Source organism: Cornus florida, unplaced genomic scaffold (genome assembly GCF_030987335.1).
Source record: "Cornus florida cultivar Cherokee Brave unplaced genomic scaffold, ASM3098733v1 CherokeeBrave_3.0.0_Hap2_Chr04, whole genome shotgun sequence".
In the NCBI taxonomy this organism is placed as follows: Eukaryota; Viridiplantae; Streptophyta; class Magnoliopsida; order Cornales; family Cornaceae; genus Cornus; species Cornus florida.
This window is the reverse complement of record NW_026775574.1, coordinates 10,294,356-10,312,832: the sequence shown is the minus strand read 5'-3', so window position 1 is coordinate 10,312,832 and position 18,477 is coordinate 10,294,356. Positions and strand designations below refer to the sequence as shown.

The 18,477-nt window shown below is 34.6% G+C and overlaps 1 protein-coding gene and 1 long non-coding RNA gene across 2 annotated transcripts; both read left to right on the top strand.

The window, feature by feature from the left end:
- Nucleotides 1-7,134: 7,134 nt before the first annotated feature.
- Nucleotides 7,135-10,245, top strand: LOC132302711 (uncharacterized). The gene is made up of 4 exons (XR_009480902.1): nt 7,135-7,702; nt 8,660-8,787; nt 9,347-9,861; nt 9,986-10,245. It is a non-coding gene; the product is annotated as an uncharacterized LOC132302711 (long non-coding RNA).
- A 6,974-nt stretch (nt 10,246-17,219) lies between these two features.
- Nucleotides 17,220-17,909, top strand: LOC132304706 (uncharacterized). Its single transcript, XM_059802437.1, has one exon. It carries the CDS (start codon nt 17,220-17,222, stop codon nt 17,907-17,909), a length of 690 nt encoding a protein of 229 aa, XP_059658420.1.
- The last annotated feature ends 568 nt before the right edge of the window (nt 17,910-18,477 follow it).

The window sequence follows — 18,477 nt, the reverse complement described above, 5'->3', positions numbered from 1 at the left end:
TAAAATTGGAGCACCAAAAAATAATAATAATAATAAAATATAATAGTATATTACCTTCCTTATATTAATATTTTTTTTATGTGTTATGAAAATAAAATAGACAATTAAATGTTGTAAAAAATTAAAATAGAATAAACGATGGTTTTAAAAATAGGTTTAAGAATGCCTTCTTTTAAGTTTTGGAGTGACTATCAATTGTGCATCAAAACGGCAGCGCTTGAGGCACATGATGTAGTCTTGCATGTGATTCCCCACCACAGGAGGATCCCCTATTCATGATTTAAGCATTTCGGACTTAAACTAACTACGGTTCATGTGGTGCCCCTCAGCACTCCTTCCTAGAAGGCGTTATCTCTCCTTTTCAAAAAAAAAATTAGAATACGATGCAAATATATATATATATATATATATATAGTGTGAGTGTATCTTTGTTTAATCTTTTTTTTTTCAAAAAAAAAAAAAAAAAAATTTGCTAATACTTTGAAGTGAAGAAGTTAAATTACAATTTTTGGTGGTTGATATTTTTTTGTTTTTGTTTTTGTTTTAATTTCATATTCAAATTTTCAAATCCGTTCCATGCACTTGCCACTATTCTCAGGAAGAATAAATTAATCATACCTAACTATGTAGACTAAAAACGTAACTTGGACATGGTGTTATCTGCTGATGGTCACAAACATTTACTACCACGTACTAACATGCCAGAACTTACTACTACATGTACTTCAGTTCATGAACATGTTTTAAAAATGATTTCTTTTCTATATAGATGCTGAGTCACAGATTGACTTCATGGAATGACGTGTAATACACGTATTGTAAAAGTTCATAATTAATATTTGTTGCAATCAACGAAACGTAGAAAACTAGTTTTCCGAAAGAAAGAAAAAAATATATGTAGCAATCAACGAAGATTCATTTGAAGGTAACATATAGGAAAAATCAGACGTAGCCTAGAAAGATGAGAACCAGTTTGGTGGTCCGAATGCATTGGTCAGCAACTTTCCACCATACATTTTCTAATAATTCTCATAACAAAGTGCCATTTTTCAATCATAGCATTGAAAGCAAATAATGGATTGATCTTCCTGGAAGTTCAAATCTGTTGGCCATAGATTTAATGCTACCATAATATTTAAGGCAATACAGCCCCCAAGAGATTACTACACCTTGGAATGAAAGAAGTTGGGTATATAATATTAAGATGATTCTTATAAATTCATTCGAGGAAGTGATTTTTGGAGTTGCATTTGTGACTGTCTTTGCTCTTCCACAACTGCAATATGAAAATATAGATGGCAACCCAGTTCCAACCGTCATCTTTAAGAACAAACCTTCCTCCTTTACTGCATTTGTATTAGCTCTCAATTTCGCTTTCACTGGCACGGTAATGGCTATGTCTCTACCTGCCAAGGGATATCCGACAATTGCTAGCCATGGTCGCGGGCATGCTATTGTTTCCATAGCAACAGCAGTTGCAATACCCATGTGGTTACTCATATAACCCTCAACTTTTGGAGGTTGATGTGAGTTTGTACCTAGCGAAATATTTAGAAAGTTTGATACTTTTATAAACAGATTTGTGTCTTTCTAACTTTACTTATTTTATCAATTAAATAATTAATCATATGCAAGATAAAATAAAGTAAAGTAATAAACTTAGAGATGACACCACTATTTTTAGCGAAAAAACCCCAATTGGTAAAATAGACCAATTATTTGCATGAGAAAAATCTCGTGGACTGTGCAGTTTAAAGTAAACCGATCCACTATGTTTAAAATAAAGTACACTAAACTTTGATTTAGACTCGCACCTTATCGTTCTACTAAACACCAATAGTTGACAATCCTCTAGCTTTGCGACATCCAGTCCAATAGTACTTGACCTCAAGTTTATTCTTGATCTCTGTAGAAGGGTTGCAGGTAGATCAAATAACACTCTTTGAATGTTTTGACTCCTTCAAAGTGTGATCGCTTTTATTTCTATTCTTCAATATCTGAATTCAAGGTAGAAGTAGATCTGTTTTTCTCTGATCGTTGTAGATGCAAGACTTTGATCATGATCATAATTTGAACAACTCTCTATTGTTTATGTGTATGTTCTAGAAAGAATGACAGAGAAATCAATTAACTTGGATTTTCTGTAAAAATAATCTTTCTAAGGCTTTTAGGATTTATGAAGTTGTATTGCAAAAGCCGTACTAAACCTAAATGTATATCAAGGTTTATATAGAATTTTCAAAGACTTAATCCTTCATAAAATAAAGAAAATTTCGTGCATAAGACTTTTGATAATTTTCTAAACTAACTAGGAAGTTTGAAACAAAACAGGACAAAGTTACCTTAAACTGTATCAACAGTGGTACCAGTAGCCAGATGTGGAACCGATTCTCAAAGGACATAATGTTTTTCTTCGAAGTTATGGTTCTTGAACCGGTTCCCAAATATGGTTCCAGTTCCCACTTGACAAATTTCAAATAGAATTTGGAAAACTCTATTTTTGGTAATTTCGAAAAACACACCACATAGGTATTGTGTCCTAAGTGGGAAACGACTTCCTAAAAGTGTTATTCTTCCCTATTTTGATTATCTCAATTTTTCATTATCGAACAACCTTTCAATTACGTAGTCGATGTCGATCTTGATATAGTAACTTGAAATTACAACTCGATCAGGACTAGTTTTGATATCAAAATTTGCCAATTACAAATATCTCACAATCTCCCCCTTTGGCAATTTCATAACAAAACCTTAAAAACAATTATGTAAACTACCCAAGCAGGAAAGTAAAATACAATTTTGTTAAAGAATTACACGTAATTTTTCTTCTTTGTTCTCTTCTTCTCTCGAACAAAATTTTACTTGAATTCCTGCACATGGATCAAGCAAACTACAATAAAAGTTTAATAAAACAATTTATAAAAACTCCCCTTGAATAAATTATCCAATTTTTCAGAATTTTCTCCCCCTTAATTAACCAATGTGTTCTCCCCCTTTTTGGAACAAATTGACAAAATAATTAATAATGATCAGAGCAAAGAAATAACTAGAAGAGAAATAACTAGAAGAGAAACAGTCAAATAATTTATAACATGTCATTCATCCAAAGATAATATCCATAGGAATAGTTTTATCCTTTGATTAACTATAAGAGGTAGATTGTACAATTTTGATCCTAAACCACTACTTTACAAGCATTATACAAACTGTTGTTATCTCTTTCACTCAGATTGGGATCCATTGACCATTTATTCTTTAAATGTAAGTTCAGTGCTCAAATATGGAAGTTATCCAAGGGGAAGCTGGATTTTACATTATGCCTTACTGTTGGTTAGATATGGTTCAGTGGTGTTCATCACATTGGAGTTCATCAGGGTATTTGATTCATAAACTTCTATGGTCTGCTATAATCTATTTTATCTAGATAGAGAGGAATGTAAGGGTATTTAGAAACCAAACATCCTCTTCCCATCACATTATTTCTCAAGTCAAGAATTGTGTCAGAGCTAGACTTGCTACCATTAAACTAAGAAGTAGTTCAAACCTGAGGCAAATCACTTCTTTGTCAAAGCTTCATCTTCTCTTCACGCAGGTTGTTCCATAGCTTCTGGACGGTCCTGGCTACTTTCCTAACAATGTTAGCCTTGATGTCATGCTATGAAAGCAAATGGTGGTCATTTTGGATGCTGCTGCTGCTAGGGTTTCACTTCTTTTGTGGCTAGGGAGTCAACAGTCTTCTTAATATATACACAAGCTTATTCTTTAACCACACACACACACACACACACACACACACACACACATATACATATATGTTAATACTCCGTATTACGTTGAAAGAAACCGAGAATTACAGGAGTGTTTAAAAACAATTGTCTAACTTCTACTAGCTTTAATTAGAAATTTTGTGACAAATAATTGTTGAGGGATTTGACTAGTCTAAACCATATTAGAAAGTAGTTATTTAGTCACTATCAGACAAAATGAAATTGTAATAATTGTCTCATGATTGATTGGTCTTAATCTTTGTATTTAATGTCACTTGGATTTCATGTTTTAAAGACCTATAATAAGAATTAAAAGAGCTTATAATTAAATCTGTACAATCATCACACCAAAAAAAAAAGAAAGTAGAATCATGAGTTGAATCTTACCATTCTTACAATGTTATTCAAATTGTGGGATCGACTTTAATCGAGATAGAGATTGAAATTGCATATCTCCATAAAATCATGCATGTACCAGTTTTCAAACCAGATATGATCTTTAATTTTAATGACTCCAATATATATCATTGGGTGAATGAAAATCGGACCATCTTTTCAAGCCACCATGCCAAGATCAAGCATTATTCTACGACTCATATATATATATATATATATATATATATATATATATATTCCTAAGCATACTTTTATTAACCAATTACTTGATTATATAGCAAAATGTTGGGATTTTTATGCCCTCGCATAGCAAATTCCTATTTAGATTATAGTGATATATGTTCTAACATATTTGAAATATTTATGATTTATATAATTGGTGAATTTAATATATTATGTTTCGATTTATTATAGAATTGATATTGTCCACTTGTTTACAAGAGATATTTATATATATGTGTGATGGAGATCAATACATGAATATAAATAATAATCATAAATTGTTCATAGTTAGTAATTATGAATGAACTCATTATTAACTAAAACTTGAACTGGATTCGCGTTAGGTTGAGATATATTGTGTAAATCGTCGTATGCAATTACTTCCTATCACTGTCATGACATTTGATTCTTAAGTATGAGAGAAATATAGACTCTTTTAATTAGTAATTACTTTAATTTGTTCGGCAAAATTTTTGAAATCTTTAGACCGGTACTTTGGGTAATTATGTAATTAATAGTTAGAGAGTTAAATTTTCAATATTTGCATCATTGTTGCTTATATTTATTTTGTATTGATTATGGTTTATCACAAAGTAAATTCGAAAGCCTTCAGGTGTTTTTAGACAAAATGATTTATTATATATATATTTATTTAAATTATTATTTTTGTCAAACAAATGTTTTATTTTGATCAAGCCGGAAATAATCAAAGGTACCAAAATAAATATATTAATTAAGTAGTCGGATTGATAGTTTTATTTATCTGATAACTAATTATGCATAGAGGAGTCAAAGTGTAATATTGACTTAGATGTTATGTATTATTTAATTGGAGTTTAATGAATTTCTTTTAGTGGAGTAGAAATTAATGAATGAATTAATTTAATTGGATCCGTGAATCGAGCCAATTATTAATTCATTGTAGCAAATAAAATAATAAGCCCAAAGGATTCTCACTCATAGCCCAACTTGATATTGGAATCCTATTAGATTTGAAATATCACATTAGTTTTAGTGATTGAGAAAAATATAAGGTCATTAATTATTATTATGTTGCCTATATATACATGGAGTCTATGTATATTTTAGGTTACACTTTGTAAAATGATTTTAAAGGACAAGAAAATATTTTCTCTCTCTAGAATTTTAGGGTTAGTGTTCTCATCTAATGGAGTCTCCCACAAGTTTAGTTTTCCAAGGTCATTCTTGGAGGCTTATGGATGATTCCTAAAGGCAAGACCATTACCAACAAGATGGAGATCCAATGAGAATGTATCTAGCAAAGGGATTTACGATAAGTGAGAACATTCACTTTAGAGAAAAAATCTAAGATTTACTCAAACCTTAATATAAGTTTTCTATCCCTAAATTGAATGGATCATCATATTCTTCATATATAAAACTTGTCTCTACACATGAGTCAATATCTTTATTTAAAAAACCCTCATAAGTTTTAAAAACTTCCATTTCCCAAAACAAACAACAAGGAGGATCCCAGTTACAACCAAATTAAAATACCCACTTCCAAAAGTTGGCAAGCAGCCGGAATAGGAGAAGAAAAGGCCCATAAATGGAACTCCCAACAAAACCAACAAACACAAACAATATGAACTACACTCGAGACCAAACATTTTCCCCAGATCCTCAAAATCCATATCCCAAATAATTTGGCGAGCCTTTGATTTCTTTTCCACCATAATTGCCAGATTGCATCGGTGAAACTTAGCTTCAACAGCTTACTAAAATTGGATCGAGCAGTAGAGTACTGTAGAGCAAATCACTTCATCAATTTGATCAAAATCATGAACATTACTCCAATCCCATTTGAATAAATCAACCAACCATGCAATTTTGGCAAATAGGAACTACGCTAATGCCTCTTTATGACTCAAACTTACTTATCTCAGAAGGAAATTGCTTATCTATATATATAATTCATGAAAAAAAAAATGGTTATATATAAGACCTAAAAATCAAATAAAATAAAAAACAAGGCCGTAGTGCTTAGCAGAAGAAGGGTGTCTAGCCCTTAGATGGCCTCCACTGGATGGATCTAAGGGCTTCTCAGTTGGCTGGTTCCAAGCTTGATTCATGTCTGATCCAAATTTAGCTTTTTAGAGAAAATGCTTATATATATATATATATATATATAATTCATGAAAAAAGAAATGATTATATATAAGACCCAAAAATGATAAAAAAATAAAAAGTGCTGAGGATTCCACCAGATGGATGTAAGGGCTTCTCTGTTGAGTGGTTCCAAGATCGAAATTCAGGTCATTAAAAAGGCTCCGAGGACGGCAACAAGCAGGTCCATGGGACCCAAGCAAGGTTTGGTGGAAACAAAGAGGCAACCACGAAGAAGAAAACAAACATTAAAGAAACGAAAAACATGTTACCAGTCCACAGTGCTGTCAGGCCGATAATGAGTGGCAGTAAAGCCGACCAGACGGCAACGACTGCTTCACGAAGAAGTTGGCCAACCCAATTCATTATTGGGGCTGGCCTGACAGAGTTGTCTGTGAGTTAACTGGCTGGACGATCATCTGAAGAAGAATTTGTGGTGTGTGGGTCAACCATGACCGCTGTGTTGAATTAAGGAATTCAACACTACACCATATTAGGGTTTTAATCATAGCAGCACTTTTTAAAGAGCGCTGGTATAGGTGCAATCGTACCAGCGCTCTTTTAAAAAGCGCTGGTATAGGTGAACTAACACCAGCGCTCTTAGTACGAGCGTTGGTATAGGGCTAATAGTCTGAAATTTAATGCGGGAAAAATTGGCGCTTTAACATTATTTCACTTTTTTATTTTTTTTATTTTCCATTTATTTCTTCTAACCTTATCTCATCCGAGCCCTAGGTTTCTCTTCAGCCTCCCATTCACCAGATCTCTATTCTCAGTCTCAACTCTGAACTTGCCCCCTCTAGTTCTCTCTGCAACTCCCCAATCGCTTCCATCTCTATTATCGTTCTCAACCTATTGCACCACAGCCATCACTATCACTCCACCCCATATCCTCACACCACCACTGAAGCCAACCCCTCTCTCTTTATTCGAGCTCTCTGCTATGGGTTTTTCGGCGAGATCTCTGGCTAAACCTCGGCCTCTCGCTCTCGATCTCATCTCTTCTCCATCGGCTTCGTCTCCGGCCGACCCTTGGCCAAAGAGATAACATTCTCATCTCGCCGCCATCCACCACTGCAATTTTCGGTCATCTTCTCCGGCAAATCTCAGGCTGTCATCTCATCGTTCTCGTGTTGGTCTCTCTCTCGGATTTTTCTCTTCATTCCTTTGCTCTTCTCTCTATCTTTCGGGTAAGCATCTTTCCCCTGTCATTCATATAAATATATATATGAGTTCATGTTTGAAAATTTCTGAAGGAAGGGTTAATTAAACTGTTTTGGAGATTTTTGGAATTTTATTTTGAAATGGGAATTCGGGATTTTAGTTATGTGAGATTTTATATATGTTTTGCCATGTTACAAATATTGTGAAGCATGAAACTCTGATAATGAAGACTGTGGAAAAATTGAGAAATCACTATCAACCTGTATTTGATCATTGGGACTGCGATTTTAAGAATACTTTGATATATATTCTGTGATGTTGAAAAAGGAGGATGGTTAGTGATGATGGGCTATGTTTGAAAATTATTTCTGAAAATTTTGTCAAAGGTTATGTCCCTAACTTTGGAGATTTGAAGTTCCAAATTTATCTGTGTTATCATAAATAATTTTTGTGAAGCATGCTCTATGTTTTGATATATATTTCTATGTTTTAAGTTTCAAATTTTTGTGGAGGCTATAACCTTGATGATGCATATGTGTTATGTGTGTTGAAAATTTACTCTTTTATATATAGCTTGATGTGATAGGCAGTTATTATCTAACCTCTTAAATACTTGAATGCTTCTCAAATTATTAACATTGTATTATAAAATTGGGAAGAAAGATGTATAACAGTTTCTGGGGAAAAAATGGATAAGGAACAGTAAAATTGATAAGAAAGAGTCTAAAAACAGGAAATTTGATAATTCCAAACTCCTACAACAAATTAAAAATGAGAACATTTGCTCGGATCCTGAAATTTAATTGGTGTCTACATCTTGTTTTTTGAACAATTTTTTTATTTGCTCTGATTTTGTATCAGATTAGTTGCCAAGGCTTGATCTTATGCCATCTTTGGCTCGTTTTGTGTTATCCAATTTTTTTTCTAGCTTTTCTAGATTTTGAATTTTCCAACTAGCATCTCATATATGCGTGTTGTTCCAGATTTGACCTATTTGGAGACATTACTTCCAAAACACACGGGCATATCTTTTTGGTTGACAGCAATGATCCGGACTGTGTGGTTGAGGCTAGGGACGAACTGCATAGAATGTTGAATGAGCCTCAATGAGGTAATGGAGAACTTTTTTTTTTTTTCGTAAGTGCTCGCAATATTCTTAGTTATTAGAATACATAATATGAATGTTAGGATACATTTGGCAATAGGGAAACTTAATACTAGGAAATTGTTTTAGGCATAAATTTGTTAGGCTTGAAACGTATTATTATTTTGGCCGTGATAAGCACAAACCTCTTCTACTACATGCACGGCCCACCTCATTAAAGTTATTATCAGTGACATTTTTTCTGCCTATCAGTGGTAAATTCCTATGTTAATTGAGCAGAAACAGTCAATTTTGTCCTTTGGCTTCTACCACTACTATTTGCACGTGTTTGTTATACAGTTTCTTAGTTTATAACCAATTTGACTAAATCAGGGTGTTGCTTTTAACTACCCAAAAGATGTTTTAAAGTCTTGGCATGTAAAAGACATCTTAAAACATTCTTTAGTAAGCAAGTGATGAAGCTTTTGCACTTACTTTTCCTATTTCAGAAAATTATGATCAAGTTCTATATAATTTTCTTCATGTAGTTGTTCACTGATTAAAGTCATTTTTTGGAATTTGTCAGGAGGAAGCAGGTAAACTCAAGTTTGTATGCGTTTCAAATAATGGTATTAATGACCATATGGTTTGGTATCTTTTTCTCTTTTCTTGAATATCCATGCTTCATTTACTTTCGTTTTAGAATTTTAAGTTATATTTGTGCATTCCTACCTTTTTGTTCAGCCTATAACAGTATCTGGAATGGTTTCAAGTTTTAGTCATTCATCAGGATATAATACATTAAGATGAAGTTCAATTTGTTTTTTCTTTGGGAATGCTTCTATCTATATATATGCCTAGGGTTTGGATGAATTCTGTGTCTTTTTCAATATCTTGAACTTCTGATTATTCCTTGCTTATAGAAATTGGCATCTTCAACAGTTAATAAATTTTTTTGTCGATTTGTTGTTTCTGCGCCTGCTGGAGCAACTTGGGGCACAAGTTCTCTACACAATCTTCGCTACCTTTTGCTTGATAGCTGTGGTTTTTGTGAAGAGGAATGTGATGGAAATGAAAGGAAAATCACTCCAAGAAATTGAGGTAATTTTTCTAATAATGTCACTCGTGTATATTTGTTTTACCAATCTTTGAATGAAGCTATCAGAGGGTTTAGCACAAACATGTCATATTAATTCAATTTCTCTTTCCACGTGTCCATTGTAAGGGCGAACAGTTCTGAAGAAGGTAACGATGTTTAAGAAGTGTTTTTAAAGAAGTTTGAAGATGAAGTTGAAGCTAGAACAAAGAAATTTTGAAGATGGGCTCGTGGCTGTGTTTACTACTTTTGTGAAAAATTCTTTTCATTTTGTGTATAGTTCTTTTGTAAAAACTTGGTGTTCGGTACAACATTATCTATTAGTAGACATGCAATTTGGATGTTATTTTCATATTTGGCAGGTTAATCGGTAGACATTTGGATGATAATTGTTTTTATATATAAACATGTATTATAAATGGGTTTCTTTAGGAAAAGAAAAAAAACCAAAACCAAAACCAAAACCACCACCAAATAAAAAATAAAAAATAAAAATGGTGACCCTTTACCAGCGCTTTTTCAAAAAGCGCTGGTAAATACCTTATGCTAGCACTTTTCTAGAAGCGCTGGTAAAGGGTCTTTACCAGCGCTTTTCTAAAAGCGCTGGTAAAGCCTTACCGATACTGGATATACCAGCACTTTTTCAGAAGCGCTGGTAATTGAATTACCAACGCTTTTTAAGGCTTTAAAAACGCTGGTAAAGCCCTATCGACACTGGATTTACCAGCGCTTTTTCAGAAACTCTGGTAATTGCGCTTTTTAAGGCTTTTACCAGCGTTTTTGAGTGCTGGTAAAAGCTGAAACTGTTGTAGTGCAAAGATGTTTCGAATGTCAAATGTTTAAATTAGGCGTGTCAAAGATTTTAGGGATTGTGTTGCTTGATTCTAGGGATTATGTCTAGAATCAAGCCTATAAATATTCTGTAAAATTCATGAAATGATATGAATGAAAAAATACAATTCATCAAATAAACATGGTATCAGAGCATGGTTAAAAAAAACCCATTTGATTCATTGTTCTAAATGTTTTTTTTTTCCCCTTTCAAAAATCAAAACCCAGATATCCATCACCTCTCTGTGATCAATAGAACTTGCCCTTTCTCTGCAAATCACAAAATTTAGAAACCGGATCTCCAGTCACCAACCCACAAGATTCCATTCTGCCGCTGCCATACACCAAGGATCCACCACCGAAGAAGGAGCCCGTAAGCCTGTTGTCCTCTTGAAATATTTGAATGCCACATACGCCGCCGCGAAATTCAGCTTCGCCACAGCGAAATCTAGATCCGCCGACGACGAGTGAAACAAATGACGCCTCCAAGACTCGTTGTCGTCATCACTCATCACCGACGAGATCGAGTCGATGTCGTTGTAGTCATCGACGTCAACTACGTGAACCATTGCCAGATCTGTCACGCCGCCGCCCTTCCTCACAAAGTCGGACAGTTAACAAAATCCCAAACCAGTCGCCGATCTGCGGATGACCCACCACCGCCGCACCATCGTCGGTCGCCTTCCACAATCGGAGCTCACGGCCAAGCTCTACAGCCTGTTCGTCTTCTCTTTACCGAGTCTTGCTATCCAAGAAATCCTTCTGATTTATTCTTCTAATATATAGAACATGTATATGTTCTTCTAAAATATCATATATATATATTATCAAAAAAAAAAAACAAAAACAAAAACAAAAATGCCACATTTGGATGAGTGTTACTCTTTGGTTCGACGAGAGGCCCAGAAGCGATCTAATCGAGGTCAACAAGATTGAGGACAACCCAACAATAGTAGACCAACTAATGGTGTTAACAAGTCTTCCTACAAATGCACTCATTGCAGTAAAACTGGTCATACCAAAAGTCATTGTTTTGAATTGGTGGGATATTCAGAATGGTGGGATCCTAGTCGTGCAAAGAAAAATCAACAAAAGCTTTCCACTAGAGCAGTTGTCCAAACAAAGATGGAAGATGAAGTTGCTAGCAAAGCCTCAACATTGGTAATAGCTACAAGCAATAGTAAGTTTCAAAATATTTCTACACCTGTTTTGAATAATGCATGGATAATTGATTCTAGTGTAATAGATCACATGACATATGATTCTAGACAGGTTTCACAACTTTGCCCCTCCACACAAAAATTTGTCTCTACTACCAAAGGAACTTCGATCCTAGTTAGTGGGGAAGGATCTTTGACTCTAAACAATACATTCAAGTTAGATTCTGTTTTAGTTGTTCCATCTTTAGATTATAATCTTTTGTCAATTTCTCAAATAACCACTACCTTATCTTGTTTTGTAATTTTTTGGCCTAATTTTTGTGTGTTTAAGGACATCAAAACCAGGAAGACGATTGGTTGTGCTATTAGGCAGGGGAAGCTGTATTACTTGGACTTAGACTCAAAGAGTACCGAAAGTCTACGACTAGCTCTAACAATGGGTGGTTCTGAAGATACCAAAAGGAAAGAAATATAGTTATGGCATCGCCAGTTTGGGCATGCTTCCTTTAGCTATCTAAAAAAATTATTTCCCAGTTTATTTATCAAAGTTGATGTTTCTAGTTTTCATTGTGATGTTTGTGAACTTAAAAGCCATCGTATTTCGTTTCTATTACGATTGAACAAAAGTCCACTCCCTTTTATGATTATTCATTCTGATGTCTGGGGACCATCTAAAGTCACTACTTTGGGTGGGTCATGTTAGTTTGCAACATTCATTGATGATTATACCAGGATGACATGGCTTTGCCTAATGAATTCAAAAAGTGAAGTGCACTCGATATTCCAACAGTTTTATAAAAGGGCTGAAACTCAGTACAATAGAAAGATTCAAGTTCTTCGTAGTAACAATGGTGGAGAATATCAGAGCACTGAATTTCAACGTTATTTGGAAGCACAAGGAATGATTCATCACACCACTTGCTCCAACACACCGCAACAGAATGGGGTGGCCGAGCGGAAAAATCAACACTTGTTGGCAGTTGTCAGTACAATGGAAAGCAGCTATGAACGAGGAGATGACATCTCTGAAACAAAATGACACATGGGAACTAGTTGATCCTCCACTAGGGAAGAAACCAGTTAGATGTTGGTGGGTTTACACCATGAAGTACAAGGCTGGCGGCAAAATAGAACGCTTTATGGCAAGACTAGTAACAAAGGGATACACTCAAACCTATGGGATTGATTACACAAAACGTTTGCACCTGTAGCCAAAATCAATACAGTTCGTGTCATGCTATCTTTAGCTGCAAACTTGGGTTAGCCATTACAACAATTTGATGTAAAAAATGCTTTTCTACATGGTGAGTAAATCGAAGAAGTTTAAATGGATCTCCCACTAGGATGCATAATACCCGAACAGCATAGTCAGAAGGTGTGCAGGTTAAAGAAATCATTATATGGGTTGAAACAATCTCCGAAAGCATGGTTTGAAAGGTTCACAAAGTCTATGATAACCTTTGGCTACCATCAGAGCAATTTAGACCACACTTTATTCCTGAAGAAACAAAAGGGTAAGATCATTGCACTCATTGTATATGTGGATGACATGGTGGTTACAGGGAATGATCCTAAAGAAATGAAGGCTCTCAAAAACTACTTGTCCAGAGAATTTGAGATGAAAGATCTAGGTCATTTGAAATATTTTCTTGGGATTGAAGTATCTCGATCTAATAAAGGGATCTTTATATCTCAAAGAAAATATGCTTTAGATTTATTATAAGAGATAGGTATGACAGCATGTCAACCAGCTGATACACCAGTGGAAGAAAGACCGAAGTTATGTGTCGAGTCCAACCAAGTACTTACTAATAAAGGAAGATACCAAAGACTTATAGGGAGATTGATGTACTTAACACACACAAGACCGGATCTGGCGTACGCATTGAGTATCGTTAGCCAGTTTATACATGATCTTAGAGAGCAACATATGAATACAGTTATACGCATTTTGAGGTATCTGAAATCTGCTTCTGGAAAAGGAATTTTGTTCATTAAAAATGTTGATTATCAAAGTATAGTTGCATATACTGATGCTGACTGGGCTGGATCCACAGACGATAGGCGATCTACCTCTGGTTACTTTACTTTCGTAGGAGGTAATCTTGTGACATGGAGAAGCAAGAAACAAAATGTTATAGCTCGCTCAAGTGCAGAAGCTAAATTCAGAGGTTTGGCAAATGTACTTTGTGAGGCATTATGGCTGAGAAACCTCTTGCGGGATTTGGGTTATCTATTTAAACAACCTATCCGACTGTTTTGTGATAATAAAGTAGCATGTGACATCGCACATAATCCAATTCAACATGAACGTACAAAGCACGTTGAGGTAGGCAGATTTTTCATTAGGGAAAAGTTGGATGGAAAGCTTATAGAATTACATAAGATCCGATCAGAGGATCAATTGGCTGACGTTCTCACCAAAGTAGTCTTAAATCGAGTATTCTTAAAGTTTTTAGACAAGTTGGGCATATGGGACATCTATGCACCAACTTGACGGGGAGTGTTGAATTAACAAATTCAAAGATGTCAAGAATGTCAAATGTTTAAATTAGGTGTGTCAAAGATTTTAGACATTGTGTTGCTTGATTCTAGGGATTACGTCTATAATCAAGCCTATAAATATTCTGTAAAATTCATAAAATGATATGAATGAAAAAATATAATTCATCAAATAAACACGCTGTCCATGGAAGGGCTTCAAGAAAGGATGAGTTGAAATGAGCTAGGGCGTCTGAATATATATACTCATTTTTCAAGCCCTAATAGATAAGAACGTAATTTTTTTTTGCCTTCAACAATAAAAATACAACATTTTATTTTAAGATGAAATCATTATATATATATGATGATGGCTGATGAGCGCTGAAAAGTGTGTATTTAAACCCCTTAAGCTTAGGCATTCTAGTACCTTTATCTATCTTACTTTACCGTTTTAGATTGATTTCGTGTTATTTCCATTTTCAGGCACTTATCCCAAAAATAAGCTAACTCAGCCAAATAAGAGCAAAAATGAAGCAATTCTGGGATGAATCAAAGAAAGGCGCCAAGTGGAAGCAAAAGCTGGAATTCAACATCTTCGATCAATCTCAGATCAAAGTTTGATCGATCCAACATGATCGATCTCAGCACTTCAAGGTGGATCTGAGCCATGATGACATTTTCAGAGATCTCAAAAGTTCGATCGATCCAACATCATTCTTCGATCGATCGAACTACCTTGTCATTATCCAAATGATTGATCTTATCTAGTTGTACCACCCTACCAACCACTTTTGTCCTTTTCCCAAAAATATCTTCGAAATATCTCAGATTTGTTTTTATCCAAAAAGGCGCCGCCATTGAGGATTGATCCAACTTTAGTTCGATAGATCTCAACTATGTTCGATTGATCCAAGTCCAAGGTTCGATTGATCGAACTTCCTCCAGTGCGAAAAAGTTAAATTTTCAGCTCATTGAAAGCTGTCCTTATCCAATCATTGGGGAATATTTTGTGCACAACCCCAGCTCATTTTGTGTGTCACTTGACCTACCTATATATAGAATATGATACACTTTTTGAAGAGGATCCATCTATCACAATAGAGGCTATTCTAAGGGAGGAAGAAATGAGGAGAAGGCTAGAGACACAAGCTTGGGAGCTCTTCATCAACCAAGGAGTAGATTTCTTCCATGGAGTTTGCCCTTGACGGTTGGAGAAGTATTACCATGAGTGGCTAGACATCCTCTTGGGGCTAGAGTTAGCCCCAAGCATGCTTTCCACATCTTAATTTTGTGTATTATTGAGGGATTAGTATTGTAATACATGTTTTGACACTTTTATATATATAGATCTTGTTTATTCAAGGATTTATGTGGTTTAATGCTTCCAATTAATCATTTCATTCTATCCATATATCTATGTATGCTAGAATAGATGTTTATGTGTTTGTCTCTATTTCTTGTGTTATTGATCCATGTCTATGTGTATTAATGCCATAGATCTAGAGATTGTCAAAACATAGTGCTTAATGGAATGCTCTTGTAATTTTCTTGATGGTTCATGCTCATTGCTTGATGGATTGTGCCTCTCCCTTACCTTAATTAGTTTAATTTCATATCATTAGCTTAATTGTAGTGTAGTGGTAGTATAGTTGTTAGATGGGAGGACAATCCATGCTTGTTGTTTGATGTTCCATACTTTTGAATGCAAGTAACATATGTTTCTAACCTTGTGATGTATTTGGCTTGTGAGCTTAATGAAAGGATTAATGACTTGCTAGATATATTGTGCTTTTTACATGCTACTTAGACAATATATACTTAATTGTTAGATATATTGTGCTTTTCACATGTTACTTAGACAATATATACTTAATTGGTCTTCCTTGCTAATTAATTCAACCAAACACATACACACATCAATATTGCAACACACATTTCCCTCATTAGTCACTTGTTAAGGGTGTAGAAAAGTATTGTTTGGTGGTGACCTCTAAACTCCAAGATCTCTCTTACTTACTCTTTATTGCATTCAAATATTTAGTTTAATTTGTTCTCTAGTTTAATCAACCAGCCAACTATTTGTTTGATCACTCGACCTACTAACCCTAATTGTGATTCCACAACCAAATTCGACTCCAATCCCTTGGAACGATCCCCACTTGCCCTAACTATATTTTTAGTGAAGGTAGTAGTGGCTTTTATAAATGTAAAACTTGGCCTTAGCCTTAATGCACACTCTTAAGCTTATGGTGTGAGCAGCAAAACCACCATCAATGGCATCCCATCACATATGGGGAAAGATAAAAAGTATGTCATCCATAAAACCCTTAATTTTAATAAGGTGAATCATATATGGTGATTACCAATTTGGTTTTCTGGAATAGCTTATTATTATTATTATTATTATTATTATTATTATTATTATTAGGTTTAAGTGCAAAAAACACCTTTCTTGTATTCAAAAGGTACAAAAAAAATCCCCTATTAGATTTTTTGGTGCACAAAACTGTTAGAAATTAAACTTGATTATAATTTTTAATATCTTTGAAGGTTATAGGTGTTTTTTATTTGATGTTGAATTTTATGTTTATGTGAGTTTTTATTGGAGTTTGTGGGGGGCATAGGAGTTATAACTAGTAATGGTCATGTTAGTGGGTTAGTGGGAGTTATGCCTACTAAATATTATGTTAGTGGGGTGTTTATTTTTATTTACAATTATGTTTTGAAGCCTATATAAACCCATGTATTGTACTCATTTTCAATCAAGTGAAATAAAAGTGTTTTTCCTCCATTTTTATGCTTTTTCAAATAGTATAGTGTTGTGTGTGTAACTAGGCCACTATTTTCAATAAAGTGGTATCAGAGCTAGTTTGTGAGAGAGAGAAGAAATGGCAAACAATTCGGTTCCATTTCAGATGCCTCGATTCACCAAAGATAACTATGAAAATTGGTGTATCCGTATGAAGGAAATTTTGGGAGCACAAGATGTGTGGGAAATTGTTTCCAAAGGTTATGATAAGCCAAAAGATGAAACAACTTTGTCTCAAGCCGAAAAAGATATTTTACAAGCCATGAGAAAGAAGGACCAAAAAGCGGTGATGACCATTCATCAATGTTTGGATGATGGAATGCTACAAAGAGTTGCTCGTGTAGAAAATGCAAAGCAACTATGTGAGATTCTTCAAAATTCCTTCCAAAGAGCTGATAAAGTGAAAAATGTTCGCCTCCAAACGTTACGAGGTGAATTTGAAGCATTGCATATGAAGGAATCTGAATTAATTTCATATTATTTTTCAAGGGTCCTAGCTATTGTAAATCAACTAAGAAAGTATGACGAAACCACCATGATTGATACAAGGGTCGTTGAAAAGATCCTTCGATCGTTGGATTCTAAATTCAACTACATTGTTGTAGCCATTGAAGAGTCAAAGGATTTGGATTCCATGACTGTTGATCAACTCATGGGTTCATTGCAAGCTTATGAAGAAAATGTGGTGAAGAAACAAGAAGCTTTGGAGCAAGTGCTACAAACAAAGTTTTCGTTTAACGAAAGAGATGAAAAACATGGAGGAAATTAAAAGTGCTAAGGGCGTGGAAATGCATGTGGAAGAGGAAGAGGCCGTGGAAGAGGAGAAAAAAGCAGTCAACACACAACCAACAATGAAGAAAAAGTCCATGACTCACAACAAATAAGAGGTTGTGGTAGAGGAAATTACTCAAGGTCATATAGAGGAGGTATAATAAGTCTCAAATTCAATGTTATAATTGTCAAAAGTATGGTTATTATGCTTTGGAATGTAGAAATGTTGCTAACGATGTTGAAGAAAAGGCTAATTATGTTGATGAACAAGCGGAACATACTTTGTTGTTGGCCTACAAAGGTGAAAGGAGTGAAGAAGATGTGTGGTATCTTGACACCGGTGCTAGCAACCATATGTGGGATAGCAGAGAGAAGTTAGTTGATATTAATGAATCAATAAATGGCAAGGTGACATTTGAAGACTTATCGCAAATTTCGGTAAGAGGGAAAGGTAAAATATTGATTCGTTTGAGGAATGGGCATCATCAATTTATCTCTAATGTTTATTATGTGCCTAACATGAAGAACAATATTTTGAGTTTGGGACAACTCTTAGAAAAAGGCTA